The 27,062-nt window shown below is 39.3% G+C and overlaps 2 protein-coding genes and 1 pseudogene across 6 annotated transcripts; 1 reads left to right on the plus strand and 2 right to left on the minus strand.

Moving 5' to 3' along the window:
- Positions 1-1,236: 1,236 nt before the first annotated feature.
- On the minus strand, positions 1,237-7,878 carry LOC115792996 (peroxiredoxin-like 2A). Of its 5 annotated transcripts, none has more exons than XM_030747682.1 (7): positions 7,789-7,878; positions 5,266-5,483; positions 4,375-4,560; positions 3,815-3,906; positions 3,569-3,709; positions 2,062-2,226; positions 1,237-1,976 (listed from the first exon to the last, which is right to left on the minus strand). In XM_030747682.1, the coding sequence occupies exons 3-7, from the start codon at positions 4,517-4,519 to the stop codon at positions 1,881-1,883; spliced, it is 639 nt and encodes a 212-aa protein (XP_030603542.1). In that variant the 5' UTR covers positions 4,520-4,560; positions 5,266-5,483; positions 7,789-7,878; the 3' UTR covers positions 1,237-1,880. The 5 variants fall into 5 exon arrangements, with proteins under 5 accessions (XP_030603542.1, XP_030603541.1, XP_030603540.1 ...); XM_030747681.1 differs by lacking the exon at positions 7,789-7,878 and adding an exon at positions 5,925-6,086; XM_030747680.1 differs by lacking the exon at positions 5,266-5,483 and having other exon boundaries at positions 7,789-7,870.
- Positions 7,879-7,965: 87 nt separating this feature from the next.
- LOC115793346 (peroxiredoxin-like 2A) lies at positions 7,966-9,928 on the minus strand (annotated as a pseudogene).
- A 7,767-nt stretch (positions 9,929-17,695) lies between these two features.
- mat1a (methionine adenosyltransferase 1A) lies at positions 17,696-26,293 on the plus strand. Its single transcript, XM_030748316.1, has 10 exons — positions 17,696-17,921; positions 19,603-19,680; positions 20,043-20,165; positions 20,262-20,374; positions 23,286-23,429; positions 23,804-23,929; positions 24,011-24,103; positions 24,189-24,371; positions 24,456-24,589; positions 25,877-26,293. Exons 1-10 carry the CDS (start codon positions 17,855-17,857, stop codon positions 25,977-25,979), a joined length of 1,164 nt encoding a protein of 387 aa, XP_030604176.1. The 5' UTR covers positions 17,696-17,854; the 3' UTR covers positions 25,980-26,293.
- The last annotated feature ends 769 nt before the right edge of the window (positions 26,294-27,062 follow it).

Genomic DNA, 27,062 nt, shown 5'->3' on the forward strand with positions numbered 1-27,062 from the left:
AAGCCCATATGGAGATAAAACAATTCAACAGAAAAATCCTCCACAATATTGATGATTTAAACATATTAAAAAAAAAAAACAACAAAAAAAAACACGTGGCCATCTTTGTGGTTGGAACATTCACAGCTTAATTCTGACACCATAAAGAAAAGTTTCACACTCTGCCTCAGTTGTGTCACAATCAGCAGAGCTGGATAGTTAAGCTCTGTTAGCTATGTTAACTAATTTAACATCAGAGTAACCAGAAGAAATAATGAAATGCTTGTCAAAGTTAGATTATTAAAGTGTCTTTCAGACTGGCAATATTTAGCATTATCATTTATTTAATCATCTGTTCCACTCACCACTGTCTGTCTTTCATTGAGTTACTAGGTTTGTTTAAACACAATCACGCATGCCACTTGCAGCAGGAATTAGGTGGGGTTCCTTTTTGGGAAGTCAGGCCTTCTGCCTTGTTACTGCTGTAGCTTTAAGTTTGACAGTCCTAATATGGACTAACGCCTCTGTGGAATGTTTCCAACACTTTGTTGAAGAATAAAGGCTGCAAAGAATGCAATTCTGCAGGTAAACCCAGGTCCAACCCAGTAGGTATACCTAATGAAGTTTCCAGTAAATGTACATCAGTGAACAGATTTTGTCAACATGACTGTTCAAAGCACAGTCATGAAAATTTACCAGCTGCACAGCTGAGATCAAACTGAAGGTTTAGTTTTCAGATCAACTTAAATGCTGGAAATATGGTTTCTAATGATTTGTTTTCAGGATTTAATGAATTAGCTACTAGGAGACAGGAGTATTTCCATAAATCTAATATAAAAAGATAATACATGACAATCTGTTATATAGGTGCATGTTGCATACTGAAAATACCATCTGCCATCAATCTGATACAACTCTATGTATGTATGAGATGATACCAATTATGCTTGTATGCTTATTATAACAGATCACACTGGCTAGCTCTCATGCAGGCCAATTTTATTAATTTACTGTATTATTTTAGGAAAAACATATTTTTGCATTTTGAGAATAAAGGCAAAATGTTTAGAATCAAGTGGAACTTTCTACAATACCATGCGGATGTTTCAATGTTGAAAATTACTCTCATCCATCTAAGCCAAAGTTGACTCAAGTATGTGCTTCGCTGAGTTTTTTTTTTTTTTGCTGAAAATTTTCATAAGAGCTGGTTATTTTTGCCTCAATATGCAAATTAAATAAAAACAAACTACATGGAGATAAAGTGAAAGCCATCTTTATTCACTCTTCTGCAGCTGGTATGTAGCAAGCAACACCTGCTTCAGGCACCACAAACAGTCCTGAACATGACAACAGCTGCTGAACCTGCGCACGTGTGTGTTTGGGCATCAAACTTGCTCCTCTCAGCCAAGAGTTTAGAGTCAAGCTGTCATTATCACACAGACCACGCAATCACGTGTGTCATGTCAGAGGACTGTTCAGGTGCTTGACCAGGAGACGCAAATTAAGCTTTTACACAGAGTCAGTATTTCAGATACATCACAATTATATTCATTAAGTGAAATCCAGTCATTAGATTCAAGTATCTAATTTTCACATGATCTTAAATAAATAGGCGACATACCTAAAAAGAAAAATAATGCCTTTAGTTATCCAACATTTTAATACCCGTGTTAATTGAGCTTACAGGTGCATTTCACAGCTAGATTTTCATGAACAGCAAATTAACATGCAAAAGTCAGAGGTATTTTGTGATATTGAACACACTTCTTAAATTCTAATTAACATTAGCATTTCAGTGAAGTAGGACTGAAAACACAAGTTAAAAAGGTTCATTATGTTATTCTAGCTTTGATCTAATATAGCAGACCAGCTTTTTTTTTTTTTCCTTGATGCTACAAGAATTATTTCATTGGTACAATTTTTCTGACAGCCTCCAGAACATCTGCCACGTCCACTTTATCACCAAACTCCTTCTCACGGTGTTCCAGGAGGATGCCCTGCCAAAAAAAAAAAAAAAAAAAAAGTTAAAAATACAGACAAGTTTTGAGCCAAATCTATAGTTCAGATATTTTGTCAAACTACCTGGTCTGCTGGTCCAATGACAAACACTCCCCCCAGGATGAAGCCCTCTCCATTCATGTTGCCCTGGTACCCAGACCTCCAGGCCCGTATGAAGTTCTGCCACACTCCCAGGCGAATGAACCCCAGACCGCCCATCCTTCTCTGCAGCGGGCCGTAAAAGCATCTCTGCAATGCACATTTTAGTTTCAGTCAGCCTAATTTAAATGCAATGTGTAGCAAATTTCTTTACAGCGGGCATTATGTGACTATTTTAAAATTGCTTCATCACTGCTTTATCATTAGCCGACACACACTCAACAGACAAAGATGTTTCAGTGTCTGTTATGATCATTTATTCATTGTTGCTACGCAACAACAACAAAAATTCAATTCAACTCAAGCCTACTGAAAGTAACAGTTTGTGTTTAACAAAGTCGTGCACAGTTTGTGTTACTGCTACCAGTTTTTGTACCAGTTGCGGCAGATGACTGCCCCTCCCTGAGCCTGGTTCTGCCAGAGGTTTCTTCCTGTTAAAAGGGAGTTTTTCCTTCCCACTGTCACCAAGTGCCTGATCATAAGGGACCATTTTGATTGTTGAGTTCTCTTTTTAACTACTGTATGGTCTTTACCTTACAGTATAAAGCACCTTGAAGTGATATTTGGTTGTGATTTGGTGCTATATAAATAAAACTGAACTGAATTAAATTGCTTGTGTTGGGCTTAAAAAAATTAAGAGGGGGTCCATGTAAATGGTTTTGGTGGTAGATTGTGTAAAACAGCTGTTCGCACTTAAGACAAGATCCTGGTCAAGGTAAACTTTTTTACAGAGCTCCTAAGTAAAAATAAATAAAACATTTGGACTAAGGTAGAGGACATGTGAGAGTTTTTTAAGAAGCAGAAACAATGTCAGAAAGACAGAGAGGAGAAATATACTTGAAAACCTTAATGACTGAGTTAATGAGTTAGATCGTGTGTGGTCTCACTTGGGATGCACTAATGCACTCATGCTACACTACTAAAGATGTAAGTGATATCACTAAGAGGAAAAATTAGAAAAAACAGTGCAGCAGTGATGACTTCAGTCGGTCCCAACCTCTCCAGCAGTGTGATCGCACCAAAAAATAAAAAATCACCTTCCTTTCAAATTTAATTCATGGACATTGCAGGCCTGCTCTGCTGTTGTGTAAACATATGAAAGCCAAACTATTAATCTGTGTTAATAACTGACTGATAACAGTGCTCAAGTTACCCTCAATTATGAGCATGTTAAAATACTGCTGCATAGGGTGGTTTAACTATATGTTCATTACATGCAAAAATAAATATAGCTGGAATAATTTCTCTCATTTGCACTGTCCATTCAATACTACCAGTAAGTGCATTTACTTTTCTTCCAAATCATACTTTGCATCACTGACTTTCTTGCACAGACGTGCTCTGAGAATCCCACTTTGCTAGAGGTTTTTCAGCTGATCTCAGATTAGATTGTTTTTCTGAAGATGCCCGCTTGTTATCTACAGCTGCTAACCTTTTCGTCTACGTAGATATCCCCAGCGAAGTGCGGTCTGAAGTCTTGGATCTCTGTGCCAACATTCTCCTTCACAACAGCAACCAGAGGGACCCCGAGCTCTTCCAGCTGAGGCTTCAGAGAGGACAGCTCAGAGGCCTCCTGCAGCAAGACATGTGGTGGGCAGGAAATTTAAATTACGTCACATGCACTTAAGAGTTGAGGTGAACAGACAATAATCTCATTCACAAAGACTTTTGACATCACCTCTCTGCACAAAAATCATCCAGGTCTTCTTACGGCCATGACCACAGCCCCGTTCTTCTCCCACAGACTCTTTGCTTTGATGACCTTGTCATCTGTAGACAAAACCACATTAAACTGCTTCTAAATCTAATCACCAACCTGACACATTAGTAATAAAATGCAAGTCACAATGATTATGAATGTCAAGGTTACAAGAATTTAATACAGTTTCTAAGAGAACAGAGAAGAAAAAATGTTCACGGCCACATGGAGCATAAGAATGTGCACATTAAGAACAGCACAGGAAGTCGACCTTCAGCGGTTCAGAGTGACGTGATCTACCAGCAGAAAGAAAGCAGCTTTACTTGAAATAGTACACAAAACCTCATTCCCTCAAAGTACCAGTCAAAAGTTTGGACTTTTGACTGGTACGGTCTCTTGCGTGCAAACATGCAAGAGTAAAGAAAACCACACGTGGCTGATTCTAGTGCTGATTTAATCTTTCCAATTAATATCCTTAATAACATGTGCTGTTGTACTGGCACATTACAATATTGTACTGTATCACAAAGTTTTCTTACCACCCGTGGTGGAGCGCAGGTCAGTGTCTTCAAGGTACTGCAGCGTTGCATTGGCAGCTTTAGAAACACACAGATCAGTGTTGGCCAGGAAGATCCCAGTTAGGGCAGCTCCAACAGCGCCCAGACCGACAGCCCACATCCCCATGCCAAAGAGGTCCCCCTCCAGCCCAGACACAGAGGACAAAACTGCAACACGACGAAGCAAAAGCATTTTTAGAAGAATGTGTCACAGCTCCCACATGAGTAGGAAGGAAATGAACTGTTCTTACATGGTTTTCCTTCACAGTGCCAGAGGTAGCTGATGTGCATACTAGCACATTTTGAGTCTCTCTTGTAAAAGAAAAAAAAAAAAAAAAAAAGAAGCCACCTCTCTGGAGAGATTATGAGACTATGACCATTTGGTGCTGTGTTTGGTCTGCAAGTGTGTTTTTTTTTTGTTTTTGCCACAGTGCTCTTAACTAAACCTTACACATGCGAGTAAATAACTCACACACAAATATGCACAAGCAAATTTTGACTTCAGCAGATGTGTTTCTCGATAAGCCACAGATAAACACCGTTTCTTTTTTGCCTCGCATGACGTCGGGCTACAAATAAGTTAATATTTAATTATTCTAGTGAGAGATTAAAAAAAAAATCCATCATCATTTCACAGAGCCAAAATTTTTAAAATATGTTTTGTTATTTATTTATTTATTTGGGGGTGGGGGTTTCACAGTCATTTAACTTGTTTGTTTTTGTAACGCTTCTCAGTGTCTTGAAAATCTGGAGTTGTTCCAGCATAATGTAAACATAAACGAAAGAGTCACCAGCCGCCAGTGAACAAACCTGAAGTTTGGGCTGTGACAGAGTCTGGCTAACTGTGTAAACAGCAGTCAAATATGTCCTTGCCTGAATCGATCTTGTTCGGTTCGCGACTGGCTTTGGCTTTACTTTGGTGAAACAGGGCAGTCTGGGTTCTTAGAAACTGAGGCCTGGCTGTGGTGGAGGGCTGGCTGCCTGGGGTAGAGCCGGGCAGGGCAAGTCTCCAGCTCAAAGCTGTGGAGCATCTGGACAGAGCATCGCGGAAAAAGTCTGACCCTCTGACTACACACACCCTTAAGATTTTGCTGGAAGACAGAAACACAAGTCTTTTCTAAGCAGGTTAAAGCATGCTGCAGTGCAATGGGATTAAAAATAAAAACAACAACAACATAAGCCACCTTTCCTGAAAACCTGCTTTCAAGGATCAACTGACTTGACAGCTTTAAAACAAAAGAACTTCAAACTTGCTTTCACTGTGACACAATTATCAGGTCGAACCAACTGTCAAACAAGTTAAACGGAATGCAGCAAAAGTACAAAATACGTGAGCTCTGGTAACAAGTCTGCTGTGCGAATGTTCTTCAAGCTCCTGCTTTTGCCCCCTCCAAAAAAAGCTCTCTTTTATGTAGTAATTAACACAAAGATTACACTGAAAATAAACACTGTACGTATGCATGTAACACAGAGGGAGTCAAATCTGGCTTTTCTATAGAAACAGCTTTAAAGTAAGAACATCATATACTAACTTGTCTCCATCGCCAAAGAACGAGTCAATGCTTCACCTCCTGTGGTTCAGCCCAACCCAAAAGCATTTGACTTCTGACACTTTATAACTCACAAAATGAAGAACCAAAAACAAAAAAACCCCACAATAACCACAGCAGCCAGTCGTGTGCAACACAACGAAGGGTCTGACTTTTTTCATCTGTGGCGCCAGAAGCAAAAAAAAAAAAAAAAAGCTGACAAGACTCAGTGCTGATCATAATCTCCTCTTGCCCAAAACATGTAAACAATGAGCACGTTGAGTAAAACACAAGTTTTATTTTAATATTGAGATGCCTCGCTGATGATGGCACAAAGAATGATAAAGAAGCCAAAGATTTATCTAAACAAATTATTGGGGTTGACGGTGCTTTATTAGAATACCATTTATCAACTGCTCCATTAGCTTTATTTTCCAAAGAGGAAACAATGTGTGCCTAAGGGCTTTGCTTGTTACTATATTCATCAGTCATCTTCCTGTGCAGTGAGTTATTTTACTCATTTACACTTTAAGTACATTTTGATGAGAATACCTTTGTAGTTTCTTTCCATTTAGTGCAACTTTTTTCTGTAGTAAAACAGCAATTTTGGCCAGCTACAGCATTAAAACACTACATCACATGCAACGATCCTAAGGAGGAAATTCTGCATAACAAACCTCTGATTTTAATAATAATTTATTTTATTTAGCAAAGTTCCACTTTGACTTGAGGTGAAGTTTCAACAAGTTTTTGACAGCTCAATCTGTTTTTACTTGGAGAACCAGTGTGCTTCACTTTTTATCAATACTGATTACCCCATACGATTATGAAATATTGTCAAACTCTGATTTGCAGCTATGAGTAGTAGTATATTATTATTGTCAACTCTTTTTTTTTTTATAATATGAGCAACTAAGGGTGTAATTTCCCTTGAATTAAATATAATTTCCATGTATTTTATCTGAAATTACAATGCTTAGGAGTAGAATAAGGAGGAAATTAAGTTTTTATGGGAAAAAATAAGTTATACTGTAAGTAATTGTAAGTAGTGCATAATTTCCAGGTATTTTAGCAGAAAAACTAAAAAAACTTTTTGCATATGCTGCATTTTAGTGGTAATGGCCGTATTATGTAGTGGCTCAAAAAACGAAGTCATAACTTTAAGTCAAGGGTGTCAAACTCATTTTAATCTGTGAGTCACATACAGCCCAATTTTCGCAGGTGGGCCAGACCAGTAAAATTATTACAAGAAAGTTTTGTGCTTTTATCTGAAAATGTTCACATTTTACGAACCATCATTTACAGGACATCTGATGAACCGTCAGAGGTTGCCTAAGAAAAGTAATGACTTTACTCTGGTTATTTTTGCATCGAGTATGTTGCTTCTTTATGGATCAGGGCACTGAGCCAGCTCGGACCCTTGGGTGGGCTGGCTCCATGCCTCGCACCACATGTTTGAGGTAAGGCTCTTAATACTTCCGTCACCGGTGACATTAACCCACCTATAAATCAGATGAGATGGCAAAAACAAGCCAAAAGCGGCCCAGAGATCAGATTAAACAGTTAATGACCTCGATACTACTAATCGGGGAACCTGTTTATTTACGATAACAAATCTTTAGGCAGACCTAACTTGTAAAGAGCCTTTGGTAGCCAGCCTGACTGCAGCTACGTGAGCGACACTATCAAAGTCCAGAGAAGTAACTGGTTTGTCGCAGTCAGCGTCACCGCCTCACCAAAGCGTCCCCAAAGTAGCATCTGAAAATCCGCCTTTTGTTTACCGGAGCTGCTGGTGCATGTGCGCTTCTTCTAACAGTGTCACCGTGACAAAAATAATGAAATAGTTTTGCAATAAATGCACACTTACCAGAATTAATTGAAAGACCAGTAACACCTCTCTGACCCACTAAATTTCTTGTCTTTAGACTTCTGCGCAAGCGTACTAAACGATTCTGAGCGCAGGGGAAACTAATCGAACGAGATCTAATGACGCTTAAAGTGGGCGAGAGTAGGAGAAGCAACCGAGACTGAGAAACAGAAAAGGTGCAGACAAACTCTGAGCATCACCGATGCATTGGTTTATTGTTAACAATCAGATGAGAAATGCAGTTTACACTGATTTTCCGTCATATTAGGCCCAGATTAAAGTGCTGGATTTGTGCGCTTTGGGGTCCGGGCTGCTCTTTCGTTAGTTTAGAAACAACCCATCATTACAAACACACAAAACATCATTACATTAACAAGACCAGATAGACAGCGAGTCATTACATGGGTAAAGTGTCACTAACTGATGCCTGTTTACGACCATGCATGCCACCACTATCACATAAGGCCACACAAAAAGTCCATTCATTCTTATTCTGACATCTATCTTTTCATGTCCTCTCGCATTTTGCGGGCTGTTCTGAGCACTGCCAGCATATTCACTTTATCCCCAAATTCCTTCTCACGGTGCTCCAGTAGAATACCCTGGGGGAAGAAATATAATCAATCCTAATCAATGAAAACATCCAGATACAGCTGCCATATGGTGATTTATTTTTTCTGTCATTTGTACCGTACCTGATCTCCAGGCCCAATGACAAAGACTCCTCCCAGCACTAGTCCTTCACCTCTTAGATTTCCCCCGAAGTCCCTCCGGTAGGCCCTCCAGATGTTCCTCCAAACCCCGATACGCAGAAACATGGAGAGAAACATCCACCTCACTTGAGGGCCGTAGAAGTTTCTCTGTTAGTTATACAAAAACAGCTTATCAGCTTAAATTATGCAACCTTTGGTTTTTCTTGGATTAGCCTAAAGTCTTGCATAGAGAAGTGTTGTGCAAAATCAGACCTTCTGATCCACATAGACCTTCCCAGAAAAGTATTTTTTGAAGCAGTCCAGCTCCTTGCCGACATTTTCTTTCACCACCGCAAAGAGGGGAACTTCAAGGTCCTGCAGCTGGGACTTCAGAGAGGACAGCTCAGCAGCCTCCTAGAGCGACAAGGAGCGAGAGAATCAAAAGCATGAATGAAAGTTAAACAGTTTTCATTACACACACACCTAGATTTGTCATTTCATACCTCTCTGCACAGTAATCATCCTGGTCGCCGCACGACCATGACCACAGCTCCAGACTTCTCCCACAGAGTTTTGGCCCTGTGTTGCTCTTGTACTAAAAGGGACAGCAGAGCATTACTGGACAGAAGGTTACTCACATTCTCACAAAATTGAATTGAATTGAAATCTAATAATGAATCACATTTACGTCCTTTAAATATCTTTTTTTCTTCTAAATGTTGATGAAAGTTTGAATAATGTTGGATAATTTTTACAATTTTTAAGATTCTATAATTATTCTTCTCATTCTGTTTCTGCATGAAAAATACACTGCAGAGTTTCAGTCATATAGCCAAGTTGATGGGGTAAAAATGTTCCTTTTTCCCTCCACAAATAGCTGCAGTGGACAGTAACCCAAATGGAAAACAATACAAAAAAAATACTTTGAATTTGCATTTAAAAAGTTGTTATGATTCTCCTTGTTTCTTTTCTTTGACTCACCTCCTTCAGTTGTCTTCAGCTCTGTGTCCTGCAGTATTTTCAGGTTGGCCCACTCTGGTTTGGTCTGGAACCAGTCGGTAACAGAGCTGATGACCTCTGCAACAAACAGGCTCACCGCCTTCAGGACCGTGGTCACAGTCACCATGGTCCTAAACTTGCTTCACAAAGCAAGCACAAAGATTAGCTTTCTGTTTTTATCACACACCCATACCTGCTGAGAATCAAGATGATCTCCAGGCCTATTTATGTGACACTTCCTCTGAATTTCATATAATTAACAACTTTTTAACAAAGGAAAACGCAAACTAACAATGTAGAATAGTCTCATTTATAATGTCTAAGTATTAAACTGAACTAGAAAATGTAAAGCAGCTCTTACGGTGCTGTTCCTCGCAGCTAATGTGGAGAAATCTGATGTTTTCAAGCAGCTCGTTAAGCTCCCTAAACTCAGATTAGACCAATCACAGTCAAATCCTTGTTTATGTGAGCACAACCTGAGAGGAATTCCGCAAAGACTGCTACTAAATGGGAGTCATAATGAGCTGAATTATCAGTACCACGTTCAGCATAGTGCAGCTCAGACAGCTCATCAAACAGCAATACAGACTCAGTGGTACAACAGCATTTTTGAATATTTATTTAATAAGTTATGTTATTCTAGTTACATTCAAGCTGTTAACATTCACAAATAAAACTAGAAGGGAACCCAGACGGTGCATCCTCACTCATGGCTGTTGCCAATTATCTGTCATCTAGTTTTTTGGTTTGTTTGTTTGTTTTTATTTCATCTTCATAATTTTTGCATAATCATGCTGACAGTCAGTCAGAAAAATACAATTCTTCTGTCTCCATATTCCTCTTTGTGAAGTTTATTTATATTACCATTATGTCCTGTTTTATCTCTGCCAAATATGGTGTCACGGCTCAGACCAACACTGACCCCTGCAGGAGGTTAGTGACATTACAGAAAAAAACGTGCAAAGTCTTCAGTAGCTGATTTCAATGTTGCATTTTTTTTTATATTATTATTTTCTTTGTTCATTAATCCTACATTTTTACTAGTTTATTAAGTTACAGTGAAGTCAAAAATAGGTTAAATATGGTCATGCTTCCGCGTACCAATCAGAAGTTGAGCAGCTGCATTTTGAACCCTATGCAATCGTGATATTTGTGTTTAGCTCAGTTCAACATAAAATTAATTGCAGTAATCCAATCCAGGTTTTTGGTAAGAAGAAATGTTTCAACTTTCATTAAAGGTCTTAACTGAAAGGAATTAAACACAAGGCTTTTTTAAAACCTGAGATTAGCTATGATGCCAGATATGAAGGTGTTTTATTTTTGTTAAGGAAATTCTGTGAGAGCCAAGATTTAACCTCAGCTAAACTACAGGTTAAGGAAGCTGCAGAAGAGCAGATGTCTGGTTTGAGTGGCAGGTATATTTGAGTATCATCAGCATAGTGGTTATTGTTTTCACTATATCAGAGTAATGAAAGTGCTAATTTTAATCTATTCATCCATTCAAATTCAGTCAAATCCTCACATTTGACATTTATTCAGATTTTTTTTTTACTGATTTTTCTTCAAATTGCTAAACGCTGCTGATTAATTTATTTCTAACATGTCTCATTATCCTTTATCTTTATTTATAAATTCATTGATTGTACGTTTGTTTGTGTTCCCATGTACAGCTATCCATTAACAATGAACTTTACAGAGAGTTTCCAGTTTATTAATTTATTACCCAATAGTGCAGTAAAATAGAACAGGCCAGATAAATCAATAATCCTTCAAATGTAGTTGTTTTGCAGTTGAAAAATTTGTTTCCTTATTTTAACGGCTTTGTTATTAATATTAGGAAAATTGGTAGCACTGTTGTTCTGCAAGCCAAAAAACTGAATCTAAGGAGACACATTGCAACATTTTTAGCAATAACCTCTTTCCCAGGGTAAATAAATATCCTGTCTCTATTTTATAACCATTTTTTACAACCAGCAGTGGTGATAACAGCTTCAAAAGAGGGACCCTTGATTAAAAACCACCCTAGTGTGGTTTAATAAATGAGGATCAAGGTATTTGAAGTGGGTGTGAAGAAGGTGAAGGGGCATTACTTCTTGGATTCTGTGACAGAGTTTATTGTTTGTTTGTTTTAATTACACCTTTCTACCATGCGAGTCAAGTGAATATCTTGCCTTCCTCTTGCGTGTTTTCTATGAGGAAAGTGTATTTCTAAAGCTGTATTGTGGTAATATTTCACTCATTGGTAGCAGCTTCACAGAGGAATGTGCTGAGGGTCCCAAATGGGCTGGAGTAGAGATAGGGTAGGATGACACTCCACCAGCCCAGCTGCTGCACTCCCTCTGGCTCTTGCACTGGGTTAATCTGCCCAGAGGCTTCTTTTTGTTATTGTAAATGATTAAAGTTCATTTACTTAGTAACATGACAAATGCCCAGTTGTTGTTGTTTTTTCTTTTTTCTTTTTTATGAGAAAAATAATCATCTATTTGTGATGAGTTAATGTTAAATGTGTAAAACTCTCATTTGTGAGGTTCAGATGAGGTCTTGGCTTTGTTTTGCTGCTGGTTTTCCCGTCACACTCACACACAAATGCAAACATGTAAACAAATGTAGAACAGTGTCACGTTGGACCAATGCTGCGGGGAGCGTGTGGGACGGACAGCCAATCAAAGCTGAAGAATTGCACCCCACCTCCTGTGTGGCGTTCCTGCTCAGTTGCATTGGTTGACATGTTACATTCTTACTGAACCAGTGAAGCCAATCAGAGACTAAAGTCTTTAGTAAGATAAAGAGTGTGAGTATGAGAGGACTTACTATATCAAACAAATATAGGAAGTATATTTATTTAAATCTGTGACTGACTTGTTGATGGTGGTGATAGACTCTTTTTATATTAATGTTATAAAGAGTTTTCAGACTAATAGTTCAGATGAATACAAACAAGAAGCCAAAACATCCACCCAGTAAGCAAAGGTAGTAAAGTCTGCAAAAACACAGACCATTTGATAAGAAATCAGTATGTGAGCATATATTGACACTCCGTGTGCATATTGTTTATTGACATGCGTGCTGCTCTTCATATAACAAGTTGTAGCCTACACATTAATCGCTCCACAATCACTGAACCATGCAAAAAAGTTAAAGCCCAGAGAGATCCAACTTCTTCCTGCCTGCTCTGACTGCCATCCAGATGAAACTGGTTGGTGACTAGATTAGCTGAGGCTGCGGAGAGGCAAGCTGCAGAGGCAAACTGCATGTCCTTGAACCTAAGGAAAGACAAACAGGTGTTAACACCCACTCCCTCTGAGGCCCTCGGGGTTCGTTTAACCTATCGCGTTCTGTCAAGTTTCAGTCTGACTGACCCTCGAGCCCCAAAGTGACCCAGAAACCATGACCCCACTTTGAAATTGAGACATGCTTTCATGTAGCCAATCAAACAGGAGGAGGATACGATGTCATGTGGCTTCATTTTGGTGAAGTGATTTCTGAATGGATCGGCCACATAGGGGGATATGGCAGTCTAAATGATGAGTAAAAAGAATAAGACCCCAGTGTGACATGAGTGTCACAGTTTCACATGATCTGGAAAATGTTCTGGAAAAAACAAGTTTTTGATTTCATTTTTTTTTTTTTAATTCAGAATAAATTTTCTTTCAAGGAGAAAGGGGTGTGTGCTCTTATGGGTTTGTTGGATGTCCAGCTCAACGTTGGTGTTAAGGAAACTGGAAACCTCCCCTGTAGTAATACAAAGTTCATCAGGCTATTACCTTTGCGCTTTTCCAGGCTCTTAATAGATGAAGGTTCAAGAGGATTTGAACTTTAAACTTTATCTAGAGTGTGTCTTTGGTAGACCTGACTAATTAGAAGATATCAAACATTTACTTCCTCTCCTACAGGGTGGCTGATTCATGTTTACATGGAGCTTTTTCAGTTCCCTAAATGTGAGTGTGGTTTAACCCAAATGTTCTTTCACACACACAAAAAAAAACAAAAACTGTACATGTATATAATTGTTTCTGCTCTACAGAGTTGTAGTCTATTTATTTCTATTAATTTGCATTAATTTGAACTTAGTGTGTTCACCAGCATATATGCACCTTCATCAAGCTTCAGGCTAACCCTCTGATTGCAGTTATCTTTGAGTATAGCCTGAACAATCCTGCTGGTGTTGAAAAAGGAAAAAAAAAACTTTTTCTTGGTCAGTCATTAACAAATTCTCTCTTTTTGTGGGTGCACTTGTGCACACAGTAACATGCAGTGTGTTGAGCGTTTTCAGACCAAAACAGCACAGGTGTATGATCCAGAGGTCAATCAGTTATGTCACCAGAGCGGTCCTCCGCTCTGGCATCAGGCAGAACGTTCATGTCTTCTGTGGTTTAATTTAGTTCATGTTTGTTATGTTAAATCATTTCTGACCTCTATCTCCCAGTAGATAGCTGGTTAAGATTTTGAAGGTAGAAAAGTGTCCCTATGATATGATGACACTCCATACACGCCATACAAATCTAACTGGGTTCTAACTGGGTTTATTTTTACAGCAGGAGAAATGTATAAATAAAGCTAAATATTTCTGGCTAATTATTTCTACTGTTAAACCATTCCATCTTAGTTAAATATATACTTTTTATACATTTATCTGCTATTTCAACTGTTATTAGTTTAAGGCTCATCAAAACAGTTTGTACTTTTGTCAGTCAAAACTCTCGTGGCATAGATTCAACAAGGTGCTGGAAATATTCAAGAGGTTTTGCTCCATATTGAGATGACAGCATCACACAGTTGCTGCAGATTTGTCAGCTGTTCATCCAAATTTACCTTCAGCTCTATTCCAAAGATGCTCTTCTGGACTGAGATCTGGTGACTGTGGCCATTGGAGTACAGTGTTTTTCTAATTTTCTGTTGTCCAATTTTGATGAGTCTGTGTGAATTGTAGCCTCAGCTTCCTGATCTTGGCTGAAAAGAGTGGCCCCCCAGTGTGGTCTTCTGTTATTGTTGCCCATCCACTTCAAGGTCCGACGTGTTGTGCTTTCAGAGATGCTTTTCTGCATACCTTGTTTGTAACAGGTGGTTGATTGAGTTACTGTTGCCTTTCTATCAGCTCAAAGTGGTCTGGCCATTCTCATGTGGCCTCTGACATCAACAGGGTATTTTCACCCAGAGAGCTGTTGCTCACTGGATATTTTCCCAATATAGTTAATTCTGAGACTTGTGGTTCCTAGGTTATTCAAAAGTACACTGGGAGCTTTCAGACCCCTTTTCTGTGGAACCAGTCCCCAGTTTGGATTCAGGACACAGACACCCTCTCTATTTTTAATTAGGCTTAAAACTTTTCCTTTTTGATCAAGCTTACAGTTAGTGCTGGATCAGGTGACTCTGAAGGTATGCTGCAATAGGCCTAGGCTTCTGGAGGGTTCCCATGATGCACTGAGTAGTTCTTTTTCATTCACCTCTTTTCACTCTATGTAGTATACGCCACTCTTTCAGTCATTAGTTATTATTAATCTCTGGCTCTCTTCCACAGCATGTCTTTTGTCTTGTCTCCCTCCCCTCACCCCCAACCGGTAGATGACTGTCCCTCCCCGAGCCTGGTTTTGCCAGATGTTTCTTCCTGTTAAAAGTGAGTTTTCCTTCCAACTGTTGCCAAACGCTTGCTCATAGGGGATCTATTGTTGGAGTTTTCAACAATTTTCAGTTCCACTTCAGCAATTCTGTAAAGTTTCAAATGAATCCTTTTTGTGTCTGAACACTTTTTAGGCAGTTCTCTTTTTCTCAATTTGATATCTAAGTCTTAAAATAGTGGTGAAAGGTTTTTATCCATTGATCACAGAGGTGAAGTGATTGACTTTTTCATGTTTTGACATATTAAAGGTTTTGATTGTTGTACTGACTTTTGCACAAGTAAGTCTGTGTTATGAAAAATGCCTTAGCTGTTTTGAGAACTGCATTAAGAGTGGTGAGAATGCGTTTTCTGCTGTGAGAACTGCATCAAAGTGATGGAGAAAAACTGCAAAGCTTTAAATGTCTTAGCTACCTATCATAAGCTATCAACTATTTATCTTTCTGTGTATATTATCTACTATTTCACCTGTTAAACAGTTAACTTTAGGCTAGTCAAACTTTTAGGAGAGTTTACCTGCTGTAAATATATTACTGAAATCTGTCAATAAACCACTAGTTTTCTGTAATTATTTAAACTGTTAAACCATTAAATATTATTAGATTGTAGATTTTTAGCAACAGTTGTAAGTTTGAGTTCTAGATTATTTTTTCGACTGTCTACCTTTAACGATTTTTGAAACCATTATAGCGTTAGTCAGTTATTTAAAATCTTTATGTTTCAGCTATTAACTCTTTATCTATTATGTTTATCTACTATTCATGCATTCCTTTTAGTTGGTTAATTTTAACGATTAGTAATTTACTAGCATCTGTGCTTGCTTACTTTCACTGAGGTGTGAAATAGTTTATTTGTGGTAGACTTTGTGGGAATTTCTGAGTTTTTATTGCTCTTTGAATAAAAAGTCGTATGTATTTTGTGTGTATATTTTGTGCCTCCACAGTGCTTTTACATCACACCCAGCCTGCACCTCTGCAGATTTCAGCATGCTACTTATTTGAGTGGTATTTATTTGTATGTCAACACAACTGTTTCTAATGTTCACCTACCACCCTATATTTTCACAAACTCTAAATAAATACCATAATGTCTTTTGTGTATGCATGATTATCACTTGTTTTCACTAATTTCATCACGCCAATTACTACTGGAGAGCTCTCGTTTTCAGCTAGAAGTTCCATAATGCATAATACATACATCAAATCTGCTTTAAATGAGCCTTAAAGCAGTCAGGAAGAGGGGCATTTTATTCACTACAGAGAGCTAGTTAAAATTCTCCTCTCAGTTCTCAAGGCCAACTCAACACCAGCTGAAATCAGAGCCAGATGAGAGAAAGATGGAGAGAAAAGGGTTTGTCCCATTGCACTCTTGTTACATTTAGAGCTTGTATATAATAGGAAAATAAACAGAGTTAAGCTGAAAGCCCCCCCCCCCCTTTTTTTTTTTTGTACATTTATGTTTGTGCGCATACTGTGTTTGTCTGCTTGCGAGTCGAACTTAACTAAACAGTCCTTCAGGTGATTCACTGATCTGCAGAAACACAGACACAGTGAATCACCTGGAGGTCATCAGTTATCTAAGAGACATATCTTCATTAATTTGATCTTCTCTCTGGACATGGCTTGATATTTTCTGCACTTGTATACAAAGACAAGAGCCTCAGGCTGCGACTTGGATGGAAAAGCACAATCAGGGAACAGGTGACTGTCTGCTCTAAACTTAATTATTGGCAAGGATGGAGACTAATTATATAAAACTGAACTGAAGTATAAATTTCAAGTTTATTTAAAATTTTTTCTTTTGCTTTAAATTGATTTTCTATTTGAATAGAATGCCCTTATTTGTCTTTATACGGAATGTGCAATGAGATTACATACAGTGTAACATTACTTATGTATCCCCTTCGGTCACCATGTACACAACTGTGTGCATCACTTTCTATAGTTATAAATTGTACTGTAATATTCATCTTCTGACATCTCCTACCTAAAAAGATTATGTAGGCAGGAGATAAATTTTCTTCCACCATATTGTGACTGAAGGGTTTGTGAGCCACATGTCACTGTTTTGGTTCCTCTCTAATAATTTTTAACATCTTTTCACCACATCAGAGCAAACTAATTTACTTGCATCATGTAAGCATGAGTAATTGCATCATTTTCCAACAACAGCTACCTTTCTCTCTCTCTCTGTCTATAGGCTGCCACAACCTGGCGGTCCCACCTGTGTGTTGTGGGGGGGAGGAGGGGAACTCCTTCTTCAAGATGTTTCTGCTTCAACACGGGAGTGTCACACCTTGAAGCAGAGCAGTCAGAGCCGGTGAAGACTAAAAACACACTCTCAAGCATTATGATGTGCACAAAGGGTTAACAAGAAGTTTGAGCCAAAATTCCCTCCCACATCCACTCCCCTCTGGAATGGACTGTCCCATGGATTCACATGGTGTGTGTGTGTGTGTGTGTGTGTGTGTGTGTGTGTGTGTGTGTGTGTGTGTGTGTGTGTGTGTGTGTGTGTGTGTAAATGAATTACAGAATGTGTGTGCATGCATGCATGTATGTGTGTGCGCGTGTGTCTCCCCTTAGCCATATATATTGGGCCATGTGGACACAGATGTGGAGTTTGTAGGACAGACTTCATACTGGCTGCAGGACTGTTGGCCTCCCTTTCTATTATTTCTCTAATAAAGAAAACCAGCAGGAATATAAAGACACCTTCAGATCTCTCTGGACTGGAAATTGAGTAACCTTTCCCTGTAGAAAAAATGAGTGATCATCTGGATGATGGTTCCTTCATGTTCACCTCAGAGTCCGTAGGAGAGGGACATCCAGGTGAGTGTTTCTAACAACTTTAGCCACCTCTGTTCACTGTGAAATTAAATTTTAAAACATTATGTTGCAGCTTTATCTTGCACAAATAGACCGCATATAAATAAACATGATGCAAGTTGGACACCATGTCCAAAGTAACTCTGCAGTGCTGCGTATTTACCCTCCAGGCATGGCTGGTATTCCAGTCACAGCAATGTGTGTTTACTGGCCCTCATTCTCAGTTGTGGGCAGCTGGAGGCGAATGTGTGTCTGACAGGCTGGTACACAGTTGCATTCTGAAAAAAAAAATAAATTGTCAAAAAAGAGGTCAGAGATACATGCCAATTCTGGCACACAAGGCTGATGTAGTGTGCTAAAGGGGGAATATGGATCCAAATGGCATGCAAAAGGCTCTTCACAAACAACCGTGTCTTAACCTGTTTAGACTGATCTTTCTCTATGTGGGCTGCCAGCTGTTTCTTTAAAATGAATTCTGATTGTGTAAGCACTTGTAGATAATAAATAACAGTGCAGTAAAACTAACAAAACCATGTTTTAGTACGAACTAATTAAATGTTATTATATCAAATGCCCAGCAAAGTGATTCCCAGATGTTCTACACTTGAATAAGCAATCTTGTCTAAGTTGTAATTGCACTCTGTCCTGTATGTTGCCTTTAGACCCACATGTGTCCCTGTCAGTGTGTTGTAATCCTTTCACAAATATGTAACCTTTCAAAGTCCCTGTGCTAAATCAATAATGAGTAAGAGTTTTGCAGCTTCACAGATAATGGCAGTATTACATAAAGCCAGACTGGTAGGAAAACAAAATTAAACTCATTTTTTGAATCTGAGTTCAGTTTAATGTAGTTTTGACAAAGTAGATTCAAAGTCAAACTCAAGACAGGACAATCATTACCTTAAAAATGCACTGAACTATTCTATAAAACAGCAGGTGATGTACGTTATCCTAAGTCCATCTATGACTTTCAGGTGCCTTGCTCACACTTCACTGTGTTCCTGTATTTATCTGTATATTTACTGTAGTAGCATTATTCTTTTTAAAGTACATTTTGATATTGGATTCTGGGTTTGCATGCACTTAAATAACAGCATAGCATGCCTGAAGCCAGGTTTTAATGCTGAACGTCACTGGTTTGAAGCTTTACTTACACTGTTTGTACAGTAACAGAGGTGGGTGGCCTTGGCAGAACTTTGCAGCACACACTTTTTAATTTGATAACACAACGCAAAGTCTGGGCTATTCCCACAGATAGGAGCCATTTTTGTGGCTTTCCCTAAGATACACTTACAGAGTCGAAACTAATCACAAAGTTAAGTCAGTGGAGCTTGATACTGATGGTTTTTCTGATGTAACCTGTATCCTGCATTGCTTCAGCAAAACCGCACAGAGAGATGAATGGGGTGTCTAGGGAGGCATTGTCCTGCTGCCACACTGAAGTCAAACGGACACAACTAAAATTCAACTATTGCTATGTGAAATATTATGTGAATAACCTTTCATACTTTCATATAAATTATTAGTTATGTTAGTGTTATGCTAAACACGCAATGTAAACATGCAATATGTATTTTCTTCTGTCCTTTGGAAATTACTTACAAAGCAGACTGCACAATCTCACTTTAACTATGAATTCAAATCTGTCCTGAATCTAAACTTTCTGCCTGTTGCTTGTCCACAGACAAGATTTGTGACCAGATCAGTGATGCTGTCCTGGATGCACACCTGAAGCAGGACCCTGATGCCAAAGTGGCCTGTGGTAAGCCAAGAAAAAAATAAAAAAAATTTCAAAGTAGGAGACCAAAAGAGGCATTTATGTTCATCTCATGAATCTGTTTGTCTTCTTCTACTTTGCAAAAAAAAGGGTAAAAAGTAGTGAAAGCAGAATATAGGCTAACTAACCCATTGGCCTGAATTTCACCTGGAATTTAAGTCATCAGCAGTGTCAAGACTGTTCATCGTATTTGAGTGTGAACCTGCTGATGATGGCAAATAGCCTTGTCATGTCATCGCAGCTGCTAATTCCAAATAATCAAAGTCTAAAACCATAATGAGTTTTTTTTAAGACCACAATAGATGTAAGAGATCACTGAATATGAAATGTGTTGTTTGTGTTGACAGAGACAGTGTGTAAGACTGGTATGGTGCTGCTCTGTGGTGAGATCACATCCCGGGCCGTTGTGGACTATCAGAAGGTAGTGAGGGACACCATCAAACACATCGGCTATGACAACTCTGAGAAAGGTGAGAAAGTAACATGTGAAGCAACAAAAATAGATGTTCTATTTATTCAACTTTTCCCTCTGTAGTGTCTCAATCCAATTTACTTTCCTTCTGAAGGTTTCGACTATAAGACATGTAATGTGCTGGTGGCTCTGGAGCAGCAGAGTCCAGACATTGCTCAGGGGGTCCATGTCGACAGGAAAGAGGAAGACATTGGAGCTGGAGACCAGGTAGTACAATTGCATAAGGACAATGTGCCACTGGGTCTCATTAGCTTGAGAAATAGGTGATCCTGACCAATCACAGTTTATTTGACTCTCTAATTCTGTGGTAAAGAATACAGACAACTTCTGGTGAAATGAGTGTTGGTGTGTTCAGTTTTATTAGTTCAGCAGAGATGGAAATAGTAGTTCAGTCCAACAAGTTTTACAAGCTAATTGTTCTACAGAAAAATGTCCTTTGTGGCTGATATATAATTATACACTGCATTATTAGATTTTGTATATACTCATGCATTAGTGTTCATCAATGTTTTTTTTAAAAGAATGTATGCAATTATGTAGTTTAGCAAATGTGAGTCCCAGTCAAGAGTTTGCAACTCTAAATCTGAGGATCAAATCTTAACATTTAGAGGGGAAAATTTCATTTGATGAAACAGATTACAATCTTTAAGACATCTGAAACATCCATCCATCCATTTTCTAACACTTTTCCAGTTGTGGGTCACGGGTGGGCTGGAGCCTATCCCAGCTGCCATAAAGCTAGTGGGGTACACCCTGGACAGGTTGCCAGTCTGTTGCAGGGCTAACACAGAGAGTCAGACAACCATTCACACTCACATTCACACCTATGGGCAATTTTAAATCACCAATTAGCCTAACCCCACTAAGTGTATGTCTTAGTACTGTGGGAGAAAGCCACAGTACCCGGAGAAAACCTACACGGGGAGAACATGCAAACTCCACATAGAAAGGTCCCAGCCTATTGGTGGATTTGAACATCGAACTGCGCCATCATGCTGCCCATCTGAAATATGATTTTAACAAAACAAAAACATGTTGAATATGTTGTGAAGTCTCATGTAGCAGTGAAAGAAAATGAAGGATTCTTAAAATTATACTTAGGCACAATACTTAAATCCAATTCCATGTGACCAGATGAACAGCAATTAAGATGACCCTTATAAGAGGAAAATCAAGGGAACAGTTTGCCCTGCCCGGCATAGGGTTACTGGGGCCCCGTCCTGGAGCCACATTCTCGAAGGAGAATGCCTAGTTCCTGGTCAGATGCAAACCGAAGAGGAGAAATGGGCCTTCTGTAGGCCCGCCCTCTGCAGGAGGCACCATAGGGGTCAGTTGCAGTGTGTGTCGGGCGGTGGCCAAGGGCGGAGGCCCTGGCAGACTAATCCCTGGCTATTGAGGCTTCTATTGGGATATGGAACATCACCTCTCTGTTGGGGAAGAAGCCTGAGCTAGTGCGTGAGGTTGAGTGATACCAGCTAGATATAGTCGGGCTGCATGGCCTGTTATCTGGAACCAGTCTCCTGGACTCTACTCCAGTCTGAAGTTGCCCTTGATGAGCGGCAGTGGGCTGGGGTGTGTGTACTTGTGTACCCTCGGCTTGCTGCCTGTGTGTTGAAGTTTCACTGGTGGATGAGAGAGTTGTTTCCTTGCACCAGCTGGTGGCCTGGCAGTAGGAACTGTAGTGTTTTCAGCGTTTTTGCGTTTTCATGTAAACAGAGATCATTTCTGAAATGTCTCCGTGCAAACATGTCACACGTTTCCACTGGAGTAAATGAGGCCTCAGTCAGAAAAGGATGGAGTGCCCACTTTGGCTCAGGGACGGGTCAAGGAATTTAAGGCCCTGTTCACACGAGAGCGTTTTCAGTGGAAACGCCGTTGTTTTGCCATTTTTGTTTTTGAAAAGTAGCGTGTTCACATGGAAACGTTTCAGAAACGATCTCCGTTTACATGGAAATGCCAAGATGTTAAAAACGCAGCAGTTCTTACTGCCAGGCCACAAGTTGGCAGTGTGGATATAGGAGCTGCAACCATAGTGCACATGTGCGAGTGCCCCGTTTTCAAAAAGCAGTGTTTTTATCCATTTACACGGAAATGGAGACTCGAGCATTTTGAAAACGTTCCACTCTGGAGTCCGTTTCCAAAAAGTATCATTTTCACTCTGTTCTTACTGTATGTAAACGAGAGGCCGAAATCCAAATCTTAGCTGTTTTCATGTGGAAATGTTCTCGTGTAAACGGGGCCTAAGTGTCTTTAAGTAAGGGAAGAGTGGAGTGGAAGATTGACAGGTGGATTGATTGGCTGTGGTTGCAGGGACGAAGACACTACACCGGTCTGTCATGGTGAAGAGAGATCTGAACGTAAAAGCGAAGCTGTTGATTTACTGGTCGATCTACATCCCTACCCTCACCTATGGTCACAAGCTTTGGGTAGTAGGGAGGTCTGGGTTTCTCTACTTAGGCTGCTGCCCCCATGACCCACCCCCAGATAAGCGGAAGAAAATGGATGATGGAAACTCATGTCTCAGGATCATTATTTCCATAGAAGACTTCTGATCTCAAGAAAGACAGACAACTTCCTCCATCAGAGGATGTTTGGACAGCAGTTGTCAACAAAATAAACTGTACAGAGAAAATTAACCTATGCTTAAGACTAATCAATATACGAAATGGCAGATGGCTGCCCCTCCCTGAGCCTGGTTCTGCCAGAGGCTCCTTCCTTTTAAAAGGGAGTTTTCCTTCCCACTGTCACTGAGTGCTTGTTCATAGGGGGTTTCGCTTTAATATTGTAGGGTCTTTACCTTACAATATAGTGTCTTGAGGTGTCAGTTGTTGTGATTTGGTGCTATAAATTTAATTTAAATGAAATTGAATTGAATTGAATCTATTTGTTTTTTTTTCTGCTTTTACTTCTATTTTGTCGTCTACATGTGCCTGAATGACCATTAACCATTATGTATCCTGTTTTGTATTAGGTACTTTACATTATTTTTAAAATGCTCACATATGAGTATTTTATTATTACTTGCCTACTTCTTTGCTTTACCTTCATTGTTGTTTTGGGTTTTTTGTTTTTGTTTTTTTTAATTGCTGATTTTTTTTCTAACTCCTGTCCTCTGCAGGGTCTGATGTTCGGCTATGCCACAGATGAGACAGAGGAGTGCATGCCGCTCACCATTGTCTTAGCTCACAAACTCAATGAAAAGATGTCTGAACTCAGACGCAGTGGCGTCGTCCCCTGGCTGCGTCCTGACTCTAAAACACAGGTGAGGTCATGCAACATATGCACGTTTTCTACTTATCTAAAACTTGTTGTATTTGTTTTAACCTCTGATGTCTTTCACAGACAGTGGCTATTGCTAGCATTAAAACTGTGAGTGCAGATATAATAGACTTTTCAATGACTTAGAGCTGCTGACTGAAACTCTGTGATATAATGTCTCTGAAGCTGTGTCGCTACAGGCTCTTACCATAATAAAACAGCTAGCTACAGTTTCAAAACTCACAGGCTAGTGAAGATGTAGCCGCTTCTTTCTGCAGTGGAAGCAGATATCTGGCCCAAATTTTATGTCAGTAGAGCAGCAGCAGAAAATTGATTCATTGAGCATACCAGCTCCTTTACGTCCCATTAATCCCACAGGTGACAGTACATTATGACCAGAAGGACGGAGCTGTGATCCCCAAGCGAGTTCATACCATTGTAATCTCTGTTCAACATGATGATGGTGTCACTCTGGAGGAACAGCAGAGGGTCCTCATGGAGATGGTAGGACCTCATAAACACGCCTCATTGGGCTCTTTCTAATGTGTCGCACATTTGTTTTTAATGCTGCCTTGTTTCCATCAGGTGATCAAACAAGTGGTCCCTGCTAAATATTTGGATGACAGAACCGTCTGCCATCTCCAACCAAGTGGTCGCTTCGTCATTGGAGGACCACAGGTGATCATCACAAACGTGGAGGGGGGAAGCAAACCTGAAACTCGTCTCTGGTCTTTGCTCATCTTCTTCCTTTTTCCCCAAACAGGGTGACGCAGGTGTAACAGGCAGGAAGATTATTGTAGACACATATGGTGGTTGGGGGGCTCACGGTGGAGGAGCTTTCTCTGGCAAAGACTTCTCAAAGGTCGATCGCTCTGCTGCCTATGCTGCTCGCTGGGTGGCCAAGTCTCTGGTTAAAGCCAAACTGTGCAGGAGAGTTCTGGTTCAGGTGAGGGTACAGCATCGCCCACCAAAGCTGTGCATAAATGGCTGACGTACCAACATGCAAACCATATATATGTATGTGTAATAGGTGTCTTATGCTATCGGAGTGGCCCAACCTCTGTCCATCTCCTTGTTCACCTATGGGTCCTCTGAGAAGTCAGAGTCAGAACTGCTCAAGATTGTCAACAAGAACTTTGATCTCAGGCCAGGAGTCATTGTCAGGTAAGAACACACTAACAAGACTTTTGTATAAGACTACATATCAATATTTACTAAAAAAACAAAATATGAGGATCTTCTACTTGGCTTTCAAATACAATATAAAAAAAAACTGAGACTACTTTTGACATTTTAAGGACCAAACAATTGATCAAAAAATAAGATTAATCCTAAATCTTACAATGAATCATTTTTTTTTCAGTATAGCGTTTTTTATATAACTTACTAACATGCAAAGGGCTTTACACATAACTGACAAGCTGATTCTTAAATATAAGTAAATAGTTCACCTATATGAGACAGTTGCTCAGGAGAGTTAAAAAATATGCTTCTCAAAATTTAAGGCAACACTTAAATCCCACATTGCATCTTGATGAATTAATAATTTAAGTTCAAAGTCATCCATCCTTTCAGGGCTTATTTCAAAATCAAAGTTAAAATTGTTCAAGCGTTCCCTTAATTTTCTGAACAGTATAGTTAGATGTAGAAAATGAAAATAATCATTACTTGCAGTCTTTTTCAGAAAATGCTTGTAAAAACTGTGCTGCTGTCTTCTGTCTTTTTGTATACTATCCATTGGGTAGGGCATGGGGGTGGTAGCACAAACATGGACACATGCTGTCTAGGGGCTTCTCAAACATGATATCCTCTTTACTGTCCTTTTTATATTTAGATTAACCTTCTTATTTTGACTGGTTTATTTAGTAGACCACTTGCCTTGATTTCACCCTATCCCTAATTTTACATTCTTGTTGAGACGCAGTGCCTATTCATAGCTGAGTATTTTACTCTCTGGATCTACTAATGTAGCTTTGCATGATTCACAGTTAGAATTATTTACTTTATACTAGGCCATGGTGCAACCCCTCAGTTCATCCTGTGTGTGAAATAAGACATTTCAGCTCCTCTCCCGTTAAGCCAACTTTCTTCTGATTGGCTAAAAATACTTTTTATTGTTGCAAAAATGGTGCACCCAGATCAGTGATTATTAAGAGTTGCATGATTAATGAGTCCATTTTGGCTTGAGTGCTGAAGAGTTCTGTAATCGATAAATGTTGGGGGTAGTTGGAGACTATCTCAGCTAACACTGGATCCAAAGTGCAGTACACCTTAGATGTTTCAAGCCAGTCTCATGCCCCCCAAAAAACAAACAAGGAAAAACTAAACTCACAAGAGGACATGCAAACAGTGAATACTTACTACTAACTGCACAACATGTTTCAGTTTTTTGTTTTTTTTCCACTCTGTACTGTTCACTCACCTGTCTCATTTCTTGCATGTTGTTCTTAGGGATCTGAAACTGAAGAGGCCGATCTACCAGCAGACAGCCTCTTACGGACACTTTGGCCGACCAGAGTTTTCTTGGGAGGTGCCCAAAAAGCTTGTCTTGTAAATACTCTACCACCTTGTCGGATGCTGAACAAGACTAATCTTCATGGACTACAACTTCCAGCTCCAATTCAACCGATAGGACACTTTTTCGCAGAAAAAAAATACACTGAAACCAAAGTTAGAGAGGCATAAGTCAGCTTTCAAGAAGTGAGGAGATAATTAGTCTGTGAGCAGTTGTAGTCAGCAGACATATAAAGGGGCATTCTCCCAGTGAGAAGAGGGACATTGCATTGCATCTGAGTAACAAATTTTTTCCCCGTTATTTCCCAGGCCAAAAAAAATAGATAAATATCCAGGTATTGGTGCTAAAAAAAATACACATACAATCAATGGTCGAAGTCAGTAATGTAAAGGAATACTACATCAGCTTGAAATAATACAGTATAAATACTTCCACACCACTAGCAGCAGAGTGTTTTACCTCAAAGCTGTGAATTTTGTGTCAAAGTGTGATGTAGCTGAACAAACTCAGTGCTTCGTTTTCAAAAGGTGCTATTGCCCAACATATTTTTTCTATGTTATTGTCAGAGGTGTAATAATCAACCCAAAATGTGGCTTAAGAAATCTTATCGTCATGACTGCACACCGTCTTTTTCGTGTCTTATGGCTACTGTTTGCACTTCTACCATCACCGTTGACAGGATAACAGCTCATTCAAAGTTCTGATCTGCGGCTGCTCTTCCTTTCAGCCACAGATGATTTTGTTTTATGACCTGCAGGCCTTCTGCTGTAAATGTGGCTCATCTTAGCAAATACAGAGAAGTCTCTAATTGCTTTGCTCTTAGCAGCGTAACTGTTGACACTAAAGCATTTAGTGGACCACTGATGTCTTAAATTTGCTGTTTTACAACTTAACAAGTGCATGCTGCAATTTCTTGTTTTGTACAATCTTGTTCTTCTTTGCAATATATCACACTTTGTGGGAAAAAAAAATGCCTGTTGTCTAGTGAAACTGCAGCTCTATATTGTAGACTTGAAATCCAAGCATTTAAAGGAGGTAAAAGGGGATGATAATTAAAAATATTTCTCAAAGGGCATTTAGAAAATATCATTTTGAGACAGATTTTTTGCCATTTATTAATGA

Source organism: Archocentrus centrarchus, chromosome 15 (assembly GCF_007364275.1).
Source record: "Archocentrus centrarchus isolate MPI-CPG fArcCen1 chromosome 15, fArcCen1, whole genome shotgun sequence".
Taxonomy (NCBI): Eukaryota; Metazoa; Chordata; class Actinopteri; order Cichliformes; family Cichlidae; genus Archocentrus; species Archocentrus centrarchus.